This window comes from Cyanistes caeruleus, chromosome 6, assembly GCF_971803275.1.
Source record: "Cyanistes caeruleus chromosome 6, bCyaCae1.hap1.1, whole genome shotgun sequence".
NCBI lineage: Eukaryota > Metazoa > Chordata > Aves > Passeriformes > Paridae > Cyanistes > Cyanistes caeruleus.
Window position 1 is genome coordinate 29624592 of NC_141706.1, and position 13495 is coordinate 29638086.

Sequence of the window (13495 nt, forward strand, 5' to 3'; positions counted from 1 at the left end):
ATCACAAAGTACTACTTCCCAATTCTTATTCCCAGTTCATGAACATGATAAATACATCAGTCAGTGCCAAAAATTAACAGAGTTATCTTTCATGCTTCTAAAAATTTTGTAATCCAACTTTTAGTTACTGTGCTTTGAGGATCATGTCAAATATTTTTCATTCACTTAGGGTGAGGATAAGTCAAAATAAGAAGACATTTTGTTTCTAAAATTGTACTGGAAGGATTTAATTCCAGTAGGAAAAAATGTAATACTCACTAAATTAGACTCGGATATTTCCATCTGCATCCATATTGAAGTTTCAGGATGGAAGCTGAAGATGTTGAAGACAGCTCTCAGAAGACTAGAGCAACACCAAACACTGACACAATTAAGGTTCCTTCTCGCTGAGTCAGAAACTCAGGACTTCTCTGCTTGGTGCTGATGAGGACTCACCACTGCTGGCCTGGAATTAAAAAGAGATTAAAGACATTTGCACTCATCAGACTTGCAGACCTGATATTCAAGAAAAGTAAACTAATAATTCATCTCTTCATAAAAATATCTTTATCAAAAACACAGCTTCAAAAGCAGAACTGATCCTTCTCTGACACTGTAGTTTGGAGGAGAAGGATCATTTCCTCTTGCAGGAGAACTATGATAACAGAAAAGAGCCAACTGGTGAGTTAATTGTGGAGATGCTTAGGATATCGCAAAAACCATTTCAAGCTTACCAAAAAGCTTTCTAAGATCTATGAGACCTATTTTTCCCTTTCCCTAGCAAGTCTTGCATAAAATCCTATTAGATGCTGGAAAAATAATACAAAATTAAAATAAACATTCAAACAGAAACAACATGAACCTTGAAATGAGCTATTTGAGCATTATGCATTACTATAAAATGTTACTTTAGAGCAACTACTTGAATTAAATAATTTGCATTTTACACTGATTTTGACCACAAGAAACATGGAAATAGAAGAATCTGAGAAAAATATTTTGGGGAAGAGTATTATTAATAATTTAATTTTTTTTAAAGTAATATTGAATATTCTTTAGCAAGAAAGTTTAAAATTTTATCTCCAAAGCTGAAAACTTTTTCTCTTCCTCTTGTTAATGCTTTGAAGTACTGTTTCTAAAAATATTCACTCCCCATCTGCTTCTGGTTAGGTTTTTCATCTGTGGCATAAAGAGTGAATAACCATGTGTTGCAGCTGTGAAGGAGACCAAATGATGATACTTCTCTGCCAGAGTACTGTTTGTCTGCCACACAATCCAAGTGCTCGGGACACTAGGCTGTCTAAGCAATCTGAATTATCCCCATTCAGATGCACGTGCAAGCAGGAGCTCTTCGGCTGTTTTAGACAAAAATACCAAAATGAATATGACTAAATCACAGGTTCTGCAAAATTACAGAGGAGCAAGCATTCTGTTCTCTCTGAAGGTGGCCAAAGTACTAGACAGGCAGATGTGCTCGAGAAAGGTTGGGGGGGATCATTATTTGGAGAGATGACCCATGACTAGAACAAGTTCATTGAAACATTTTGCAGCCCCACTGCTATTAGATATCATCAATCCTCTTTCAAAGCAAGTGTTCATACTACAGCTGGTTATTCAGATTATATTTGGCCCTTTACAGCCTGCTTTAAAAGTCAGCTTTATTCACTGCTGAATAGTTCCTAATCAACTCTCATGGAAAAATTATTCAGAAAACTATCAGTGAGCTAAATTCAAAATACTGAACTGCTCCTACAATGTATTAAACTCCCTCTAGCTGTACATCAGAGGCATCAAAGTTATAAAAAATTCACTGGCTATACTGATAATCTGCTTATAATAATTTACAGTGGTAGTATGACATCCTAATATATCTGCTTGAGATTTCTTGTCTCCTCCATGAAATTTTCTCTCTATACCCTCATTTCAAGATTCATACACTGACAGAGTCTTATAATCTGTGTTTGTCTTCACTTGTGATTACAACAGGGCTTAGGCTCTATACATTGCCAGGTTTCTTTTCCTCAGTAAGCCTTTTGCCTCAGTTTATTTTTCTATTTGTATCACTCAATCTCTTTGCCTTTCTTCCATTTCTTTCCATTTTTTCCTCCCTCATTCAAATCTCCACACAACAAAATTCACTTCATAATCATTGAGTTTAATTTGAAGTATAGTACCAGCTTCATAACAATGACAGATCAATTCAGTCTATTTATACTGTTGCTTGAAATTTTCCTTGTGCTCTAGCTCCACATTGTAAATTCATAGCAAAGGCTTTATTACTGATGACAACACAATAAGCATTTTTATTTGAGAATGCCCAGAACAGCATGTTTGCAACGGAAATCCCACACTTGGGTATTGAAAATGTATAGGAAAGACTATGATATGACACAGACTGTGGTACCAATTCCAAGAATTTGCATTTATTTCTAATTTATTTTGTGTGTTAACTTGCTATCTCACCACCTTCCCTTGCTCTAAGAAATGCCCAAATCAGATTTACATAGTTTTGCATACCCATATACCTAAAACACTAAAAATGTAGTGCTTGTAATAAAAACGCTACAGTAATGAACCACTAATATATTACAGCAAAGCAGACAAAAAGCTTGCTCTTTAAAGCAACTGTGCCAGCAGCTAAAACTTCACCAAGTTTCACCTTTCTCTAACAAATTTGCACGCTGCAATTCAGTTGAGCTTGTGCTATTAGAGAGGTCTGTATATAAACCAAATAATCAGAGTCCTATTCCAAGAGCTGGGGAACGTGAACTTCTTCCAAAGAACATGAAAACATCAGTAGGCTGAGATATTCTTCCTCATTTCCTCACTCATAACTCATCTATGTCTGCCTCAGCCCAACACCTCACATCAGCACACGGGATCACAGAGCAACCTGGGTTGGAAGGGACGTTTGGAGGTCACCCCATCCAAACCCCTACCTGAAGCAGGCCTATTAGATCAGGTTTTTCAGGGCAACTTTCTTTCCATTCTGTGTTTCTTTCCATTCTCTCCACTCATCCAGCCACATCCTCCTTCTTCATGCCTTTAGTTCCCCACAGTGTTACCTTTTGCTATTGGGGAGCCAAAGCAGTACGTGAGAATGGGCAGAGCAGTCTATGGACAGGAGAGGAATGAGGATGTGGTGGAGCAGATAAGGCTAGCAGGAGGTGGTGGAGGAGAAAGAAGGGTGGGAGGAGGTATTGGGGAGACCAAGGTTATGCAAAGGATTGGGGAAGCGGCTTTGTGGTAGGAAGGAATGCAGTTTCTGTGCCTTAAGGGCTCCCTCTGAGCTTGTTTTAACTCCCCAGCAGCAGAGCAGCAGCGCTCTCAATATAAGAAGCCCCTGGACCACTGGTGCCTTTGTGCAGAATGCTTCAATTCCTCTGCCTTATGCAAAGTGAAAAATGTTTGGGTGCTGAGCTGGGCATTTGCATATACAAATCAGTTTGGGTTCTTTTAGATTTACCTAACTAAATTTATGAGTTTTGGGTGTCTGCTTTCAGAAACATAATTTTAGATTTCTTCTCTAGATATTCCCTCTCCCATTTTTTCCTGCTCACCCACACTGTACGTTCCTTTCTCTGCTAGCTTGAGCTATCAATTCCCAGCTCTTTGTTCAGATTTTCTCCATGCCTAGATTCAGCCAACAGATGCCTCCATATTTAGTAGATTCCTACTGCTTTATTCTCAGAGTCCATTTTCAACTTTTGCCCAGCTAGTTTATTGCTTCCTCTCTGGCCAGCTTTTCTCACATATGCCTCCAGCTTCTCTTTATGTGAGTGGTTCTCAATTCCAATGTATTTGTTCAGCATTTATAGTTTTCCCATCCCACATCCTCTTACAGTTTCAGTCTTATCACCAGTTCTCTTCCCTCTGCCCCATTTCTATCCCAGCTCCCCATCTGATACTCTTGTCCTTTGAGAATCTATTTCAAATCCCTCCCATATTACCTAGGAAAAACAATTTTCCTCCCCCCATCCATGCCCTTTCTTCACACATTTTTATTTCCTCCTCCCACTCAACTTGGTGTGATCCCTTCCCCCTCTTGAATTTCAACTATTTTCCCCCCAACCCTGCTAGTTCTCCCCTTTATTCTGGTGTGCCTGAGGGAGGTAATGTTTGGAGCACAGGACACAAAGCTGTTTGCTTTTAGTTCAAGCATGTGGATTAAGTCCAAGTCCCTCATTAGGCCAGAGATAAATGCAGAGAAAACTCTGCTGACCCCTGCAATGGACCTCATTGACACAAACAAAACTTCTTTGGAGGATGAAATGTAAAAAGTTCTCACTGAGCATATGCAGCTTGCATTTTTCCCCCCCACAGTCTAGAATATGCAGCAACTCAGAATGTTTATCATCAAGCCAGTTAAAAGAACATCCCTGAAATGAAAGCAAGTTGCTGTCAAATATACAGAAAGAACTCAAATATGGAGTGCAAAGAGTAGGGATACAAAATGGTAGCACAGAGGGAAGCTCAAATAAGCAGGACCAGAATTACCCGAATTGTTAGCGTTCAGGAGCACACAAAATCACAGAATGATTATATGAAGGTGCTTTATTAAGAGCTCTGGGTGTCAGGGGTACACATACCCAAATCTGACCTGACTTGGTTTTGAACCAAGTTTTTTTTTTTAGTTGAACATGTTTTTATACTCTATCATTATATAACTTTCATATCAACTATTAAATTTACATTGCTCTATTGTATGCATTGATTTTACCCAAGCATGGATTTCTCATGATTCTCCTCAAACCCCTAACATAGTGTCTCATGATTCTTTAAACAATAATTGTACCTAATCACATCTAACAATTATATCATTTATCATATACTGACTGCACAGGTGCAGTTTCACATGATCTTAGCAAGCACAAGGCCTAACATTTTCCAAGGCCTACTTTTAACACTTTTCCCAGAGCTTGCCAAGCCTAACTTTCTTTCTAATTCCCCAAATTTTCTATGATTTTAAAATCTTTTACTATCATCATCTCCTAAATCTCTGTAAACTCAAGTTCTGTCAGTAACATCAAGTGGTTTTGCACTGTAGACACCAGCACTTTGTGATTCGAAAACTCAAAGGAAACAGTGAGGTTTAGGCTGGGTATTGGGAACAGACTCTTCACCCAGAGGGTGGCTGGGCACTAGAACAGAACTCCAGGAAAGTCACAGCAGGACCCAAGAAACACTTGGACAATGCCCTCAGGTACGTGGTGTGAGTACTGGGGCTTGTCCCGTGCAAAGTCAGGAGTTGGACTCAATGATCCTTGTGGAATTCCTTCCAGCTCAGGATATTCTATGATTCTATGAGTGCTCCAGTGGATGAGTCCTGCTGGGCCTGTGCTCTGCACTGAGCCCCCTCAGCTGTCCCACCATTCACAGCAGTAAATCTCCAGCCACTGAGGAAATTTTACTGCCTTGTCCTCAGAAACTGCCGAACCACCGAGGAGGTGGTACTTTCATGAAACAAAACAAAGAGGCAGAGAAGAAAATATACAGAAATAGAGACAAGAAATTAAATGGCATGACAGAAACTACCAGGAAAAGCCCAAAATAGAAAAGTAATATATAGACTTTCTGCCTATATAGCTACCTATATATGCCTGGATAGCTACATTTGGGCAGAGTCACAAGCACGTAAATTATGTTGCCTTTTACTAAGAAGTTGGATAGTCTTTTTAAAAGGAGATGCTGTTAACTTTGGCTATAAATAATAAATCCTTGGTTTTCTATGTGTAAGCCATGGTGCAGCTATCCAAAATCACACATCCTGTCACTGCAGGCCACCAATTTCTGTTATTTTGAACTTAATTTTGAATTACATGACAAAAGCCACTGTCTGAAGCACAGAACAATAATTTCAGCATAATTATACTGACAAGGAAGAATTTTCCCTCTTGCTTTTTTAAGCACAGGCCCTGAGACATTTATTACATGTTGCTTCACTGTTCTTGTACATCAATTTCATTTGAATACGGGATGAAACTTCACACACTTGCTAGTGTTGCAGTGCACTGGAAAGTAGTTATCACAACCCACTACACATCTATTTTGGGTTAGTGTAGCCATTTAAATTACATATTTCATTTGCACAGCAGTTTTGTTATTAAAAGTAGTAATATAATATAATATGATGTAATGTAATGTAATGTAAAGTAATATAATGTAAAATAATGTAATGTAACGTAATGCAATGTAATGTAATGTAGAACATGCTAGAAAAAAAATTACTATTACAACAATGCTGCCACCTGGTAACCTAAGGTGTAATAGCAGACAAAGCATTCATTTTTCCCAGTCTTGAACATAGCAATACATTTGAAATGTTATTTTAAATAATATTAAAAATCACACAATCTGCAAAGGTATTATTGGATTTGGATAATTTCCCTGCATCATATTAAATCCTCATAGCTCTGTTTCATTTTGGGGAAGAAGTGAGACCCAAGCCCTTTGTAAGATTTCAAGTCAAAGCAAACAGCCATGATTTCCTGACTCCCAGTGAAATACCTCAGGCACAAGATAGTAGTCAAATACATATCATGGTAATTTGTCCTCCACTAGAAGCAGAGGCAATGGAAAATAAACACAGGCAACACCCTGCCCATCTTCCTCATTCATCCATAAAAAATTGTTTCAAGGGAAGGGGAGGAAGTATTTGGCCCCAGATCAGGAGAGGTGTCAGCAGTGTTTCTTGCATGCTCACATTTGTCCTATCAGCCTACCAAGAGAGTCAGATGGGAAAGAGACAGAGTACAGTGACTAATGAGCTGCTTGCACACTGGTCTATTCTGGACTCTGTGCTAAAAGATGAAATCCTTTAAATATGAGTTTTTACAGGGTAATAGATCTGGGAGGGAAAAATGAAAACTGCAGCTTCATTTTGTTGGGTTTTTTTTTTGTCAATCCTAGTGGTGGCTAAAATATGTTAAATGGTTGGCCTCCAGAATTTTTCTGATAAAGTTTAAAACTCAAAATTGATAATCCATCATGATAATAAAAGAGTTATTGTCCACAGTTACTATTTTGCCACATGCTAAATATATGAATAAATAAGAAGCAATGATTGGAGCATGAAGAATACATACAAGAATAATTTTCTAGTAAGATTTTCCCCCAGATTTTTTCTATATGATTAAGCAAAATTGAAACTTCTAGTGATATAAAACAGAACCTTGGAACTATTTTTAAAACGATATTTAAAAGAAGGAAAAAAACCCTTGGTAGTTATCAAGAAATGTATGCTGTGGATCAAGTGGGTGGATGGGGAGGGAGGACTAAAACTATTTAAGTAGTGTCATGCTTTCTACTTGTGACTGCAAATGTCAGTAATGTGTAAGCATCTCTGCAAAAAAAGTTCTTTCCTTAAGGTTCACAGTTACAATTTACAATTACTGTCTTGGGTAGAAAAGCTAAAAAATAAACAAGAAAAACAGTTTCTGAGGGGCTGATCAGCTCTGACCCAATTATGATGCAAAAACAAAAACTGAAATAAGTAGCAAGAATTAAGCAAATAGACACTTTGAGTAAGCAGGAACCAGCATACAGGAGATGCAACTATCAGATCTGGTTTGCTGAATGTGCTATAAAGATGGAAGTGCTGGAATTCTTCATGCAGTACATGCCTGGAGCCAGCAAATGCACTGTACGCATGTGCAACATCATATTGTGCTCTGGTTTATACCAACAGATCGGTGGTAGCCAGCCTTGGGTGGCTCGAGCTCCCTGGCTCCTGGAACTTGGCTATATTTATCCCAGCTGATGTAGCCTGTCAAGTGTGTCCTGCAGTTGATAAGGTGCCGTAGTTGACAACAGTGGGGGATCAAGGGGGAGGAGCAGGATGGGGGCTTCCATCGAGTGCTTCTTTAGGGGGTCTCAAAAGCCCTGCAGCCACATTCCTGTGTAACTCTCACCCTGCTTTCCAGACCCAATTGGGAGCCTCATCAGAAACCAAGTGAAGATGCCAGAGCCTGTAAAGAAAACAGGTAAGGATCATAACTGACAGACAAAACTAAGAGCAGCCTGACAGGGGAAAATGTGAGTAGATTATGTATTCTAGAGAAATGAGATGCCTCAAAGGAAAAAATAAAATAGATGGGAAAAAGAAGCTTTATTTTATTAAGTTATAAATGTAAGAGATATTGAGTTATCTTGCAGAGAAATCACTAACTGCTTTGATAACCCTCAGCCACAGGTTTTTCTTAAGAGACTTTGGCTGAGAAAAAAAAAAAAAAAATGAAATGCATTTAATTCTCAGGTGCTTTTAATTTCTCATTTCCTTTCCTAGTCACCTTTAGGACTCTGAAAAAAAATAAAAAAATTAAGCCTTGTAGTCTCTCTCGGACAGATAAATAGCATAAACCTCTCTTGCTTTTATTTTGGGTTTGGGTTTTTTTCCCCCTGACAATTTGTAGAAGCACTATTGGCAAAATTTGATGGTATTTATTGTTAACGAAATATCTGTGGAAATGAAAGCAAACAGTACCTGGTTTGGAGTTTATTCTTTCTAGTTCTTTCTACCACTGAAAACAGAACTCTAGGAAAAAAAGGCAACATTGTACTGTGATGAATACATGCAATTTTTTTTCCCTTGCCCTTCTTCATCCTTTCCCCTTGAGCCAGAAGATAACCAGCACTTTTCAGAATGCCAAGGTCACAGAGCTATGGAGAAAAATGCTAGGAAAGTATTTCAGATTTACGAATCTCAATTTTTTAATTTAAAATCTTTAAATAAGGAATCACTCAGATGCTGCCCACATAGAGGAGGCCTAGGATGGGGTGCAAGTGCAATGGATCTGGTGTTTTGAGAAGGAAGAGAACCTGGTAGGTAGAGACAGTTGAACTTCAGGACACCTGCAGAGAAAGATGCCTCAGGAGCACTTTGTGTCCACAAGGAAGTTTGGAAAAAACCCTGACAAAAGCTGAACTTATGATTGTTTCTCAAGTGTGAACATATTCACTAGTCAGGCCTGGAGAAACTTGTACTAAATCTGGGATTCTCCACTTTAGAGCTCTCACTTCACTGCTGCCAGTGCACACCCAGAGTCATCATTACTTGAATGTACAATTCAAGGTGCACTTGTTTATAATAATGTGCACTTTCCAGAGTTAGCCAGTGACAGCTGTGGAGGCTTATAAATAATTATTAATAATGGCCTTTGTGCTTTGCAAAGGCCTGAGCAGACTCTTGGTCTCTCAGTCTGGCCTATGAGACAATCTCCTATGGTCACAATAACAAAAGGAGAATTTGTTAAGAAGAATCTTCATTTGACCAAAATATTTTATATCAGCTACTGCCAGAGGGAGACCCATTATGCATCCAGACCCTCTCCCATTACAAGCTGCAAAGCACTAAAGCATGGTTAACTCCAACAAGATTCTTTGTGTTCCCTCTATATGATAACCCTAAGGAAACAGTGGTTACAATCCTTCCATTTTATTACAAAAATAACATAATTTCATATTCATAAGGCTGCCATTTCTAATGAAAGTAGATTTCATTGTATATAACTGTATATATAAAAAAAAAATATCTATTTTAGATCCTGCAATTGTAGACAAAAACTTGAAAATATAAGCTGCAAATGTTCAGTAATCACCCCAAAAATGAGAAAATCATACTCATATTCTGCTTTTAAAGTCACGCAATTTTTAAATTTTTTGAAATGTCTAATTGTTGTGAATGCAGACAAAAAGAAATGCAGTACAGCAGGCAAAACTTGAAAGTGTGTTCACCTTGGCATTATGACTTCTGATTTCTCATTGTTTAATTGCCTTTTAATTAACGTTTTCATTCTCTGTGGATGAAAGGCAATGAATCTGTGAAGATACCCACTTTTGCTGGCTAATGGTGAAGAGAAATTCTATTCCAGCTTATTTCTCCAGAGAAATCTAACAGGTGTCTAACATCACTAGTCCTACACAGTTCTTATGAACAAACCAGACCAAACACTGGGATTATCACAGCAGGGGGAGGAAAAGCTCTTGTTACCCACTCTGTCCGAGACAGAACAACTCACATGCCCCATAACTTTTGGAGAGGATCTTCTCAGTCTCCCAGGAGACACTAATCCCTTTGGTTTTCTATTTCATGTTGTTTATACAGTTCAAGCCATTTCAAGATGGGATAATGTTGAGCACCAGCTCAGGAGGGCCAAATAATCACTGGGCAAATCATACTTGGATAAATCAGAATTCCTGCCTTTCACACACCATAGTTAGATTACTGAAGAGCCCAAAGAAGTCCCTAGTCTATATTACTGAAATTTGTGCATCTGGTGTATAAGCAAAATAAAATTATTAATGTCAAAGAATGATCAGAGATATTCTGCTTATAGCTGCTGTTTTAACAGGCCTTTTAACATGTTAAATGAAGCAAACAACAACAAAATAAAACCACCCAGAAAACCAAATAAACAGAAAAACCACCCACCAAAACTCCCCAAAAATCCCACCAAAAAAACTAAAAAATCATTGCATAAACCATTAAACTTTAAATGAAGTGGTGAATTAGATTTTCCAATAGACATTTTTTCACTTTAAACTGCCCAACTAACATACTTCAAGATAAAACATTCCCGTACTTATTTCAAGAATGCCAAAAGAACTGTCTTAGCATTCTAGAAAATCTACACCATGCACAAGAGCAACAGAATTTGTAAGACCTGTCAGAGTTTAGTGTCAGAGCAATTAAACTTTGAAAAGCACCAATTTTTGCAGGATTCTGTTGCAGAAACCTTATGTTCTTCTCACTTTGATTTAAAGATTTCACAGTTAATCTTTGTTCAAAAGCTCACTATTTGGAAAATTTCGATCATTTTTTTCGTTCTGAAAATTCAGAAAGGTTAAAGAAACCCCAACCATTTCCCTAACAATATTTTATGACAATTAGAGGAAATAGTTGACTTTTAAAATACCAAATTTAGTAGATAAACGGGACTTAATGGGAAGTGTGTGCATAATTATAGCTGGAAAAGGAGAAGTCTATGTTACTCACCTTCTCTGAAAATCAGTCAACTTCTACTCACATATTTTATAGATTGAGGAGTCTAGATTTTGCAGTTCTGATTAGGAAATTTCATCAGGAATTTACAAATAACTTTTAAGTACACAGAGGTAATAATAATAATAATAATAATAATAATAATAATAATAATAATAATAATAATAATAGTAGTAGTAATGAAGACTAAACTACAGAATTTTAGTTTGAATATGAGATCATTCTTTCACATTTACAAGCACCTAGCACAACAAACTAACGCAATAAACTTCTATGCACCACAGGAATGCAGAAAAAACCCTAAATTCATTCCATAGTTTCCTCTTTGGTAAGTTAAGATTCAAACCAAGCTGAGACTTTTACAGAAAGTGCAGTGGATGCATAGAGAGAGAGGTGACTGATTAGTGCAACTATTCCTCGCCTGCTGCTCATGTTGCAGGAATTTGCAATCTCAGCTGCTGAAGCAGGCAAGGAATGATAAGATTGAGTCTTTCAATAGCTTTTGGATCATGGAATGATTAGGCTTGTAATTGCAAGAAGCCACTTAGGTCCTGACGGAGGAATGTGCAGCATCTTTATATAGTTCCTCAGAAAGGAGTTTACAAGCTCCGTTACTGAAGTCTGCTTATCCTCAGTTTGGCTTTTGACTCAATGGAGGAGCAAATGATACAGAAGCAAAACTAGATGCCAAGTGTAAGCAAAGATCAATTTTCAACATGAACACTTAACAAATTAAAGAATTCCAAAAGCTCATACTACTTTTGTAATATTAAATATATTGACCGATACATATTGTAACACCAAATACAGAGAATGTGCAGTAAGATAACTCAGCTTTGTGGGAGAAACATGTGATTATTTTGCCTAATTTCACTCATCACAAATTTCTGCTGTAATTTCTAGCACCTGCATTCAACCAGATACATTACATTCTCGTCAAGAATTTATACCTTTAACAGGTTTTATTTCAGAAAGGCAGAAATATCATCTGAAAATGTCATCCAACACACATTCTCCCCTACCACTCTGTAGTTAAAATCACTCTTGTAAAAATCCACATTTCTTGCTCACTTTCATTTCACGTAATTCACACATACTTTGAAATTTCAGTATATCAGGAATAGGTTTTCAGCCTATGCTTGTGACTCTAAACCAGATTATTCAGGGGATGTTTCTAGCAAATGAATTTATTTTGGTAATTTGAACATTATTTTAAAATACACCTTACCTCCACTTTTTCTGAATAATGAAATAATTGCTTTTCTAGCTTCTAATACTATTTTTTATTCTTTTTAGAGACACAACAGCAGCTTATACTTAGCTTATACTTAGCAGCTACCTACTCACAATTTAATGCTGTACAAAGACAACAGAAAAACAGTGTCTGCCTCAAACACTCATAAAATAAAAGCCCAATAAATAGATGGAGAGTTCAACAAGAGAGTAAACAGTTATTAGTACAATAGATAGAAACCCCGGTAGTAGCTTAGCCATTTCTTGGGTTTTGCATAGGAGAGTATGAAAGAGACTTGAAGCATGATAGTAAACTTGTTTGATGATGGATGTTAGAAAGATATTGTTTCAAAGCAGGTCAGAAAGTAAAGGAGAAAGAGTGAAAGTGCTAGTATGAAAATTGAATAAATGGGAGCAGAATGAAGGCAGAATATTAGTTTTGTTATTTTATTTAGTGGACTATTACAGAAAGTTAGTTTTGGAACTGAAATTATTTCATTCTAGTTTAATTTGTCCCAAAAAAAAGTATTTTATTTTTCTTCATTCTCCGGATGGAAAGACCTACCAATAAATTTTCAAAATGCAATCTGATCACAGGCCTCCAAACAGACGTTTGTATTACTGACAAATTAAGCTGTAACTCATGTAACATATATAGTGTTATGATTGATGTGTACCTCTTCAGGTGTTTCAAGAGTTTTAGAGGATGCAAGTTCTGGTAGCTGCAGCTTTAACCACCAAAAAGTTTCTGCAAGATAACTGCTGACCACATACAGCTGTTTCCTCTTCTGCCTGGGGTAAAATTTGCTGGTTTATGTTACTCAGAAATTATGTGAGTGTGTTTGCATCATGGAAGTTAGAAGTCATTAGGAAGCCTGGGTTATGGGAGGTGAAGTGTTGAAAAATGGCTCAGTACAAAGTGGCCCTAGGCTCATTTTCTTTGATTAGCTTTGTGCCCCTTCTCTCCCTCCATTAAATCCCCACAGCAGCACCAATTCCATCCCCGCTAAACACACACACACACACACACAGAGCACCTTCAATACTTTCTGTCTTCATCAGCACTGGTACCTCACATGGGCCTCTGCCCTCTCTCCAGAACTGCCATGGTGTGCTAGTACTAATGTCTCTTTTCTCTCCCCTTGTGCTGGCTGGGTTAGAACATGTCAGGAATCAGAGTTGACATGGTGGGCAGCAGAGGACATCAGGTGCCCCAGCCCCACAGCTCCTCACTGCACAGGCACCTGGAGCCTGGATAAACACAGGATAGTGCCTGAGATCTGT

At 37.7% G+C, this 13495-nt stretch overlaps 2 protein-coding genes across 2 annotated transcripts in view; one reads left to right on the top strand and one right to left on the bottom strand.

Moving 5' to 3' along the window:
- The window catches only part of SLC39A13 (solute carrier family 39 member 13), a 126370-nt gene that overhangs the window by 72556 nt on the left and 40319 nt on the right, over positions 1-13495 (bottom strand). Inside the window, exon 2 of the mRNA XM_086893996.1 lies at positions 259-445. The gene's annotated coding sequence lies outside the window, so the exon portion shown is untranslated. The remainder of the gene's footprint in view (positions 1-258; positions 446-13495) is intronic.
- MYBPC3 (myosin binding protein C3) overlaps positions 7859-13495 on the top strand; it is a 61414-nt gene continuing 55777 nt past the window's right edge. Inside the window, exon 1 of the mRNA XM_086893998.1 lies at positions 7859-7961. Coding sequence (XP_086750124.1) covers positions 7937-7961 — 25 coding nt within the window. The 5' untranslated portion in view covers positions 7859-7936. The remainder of the gene's footprint in view (positions 7962-13495) is intronic.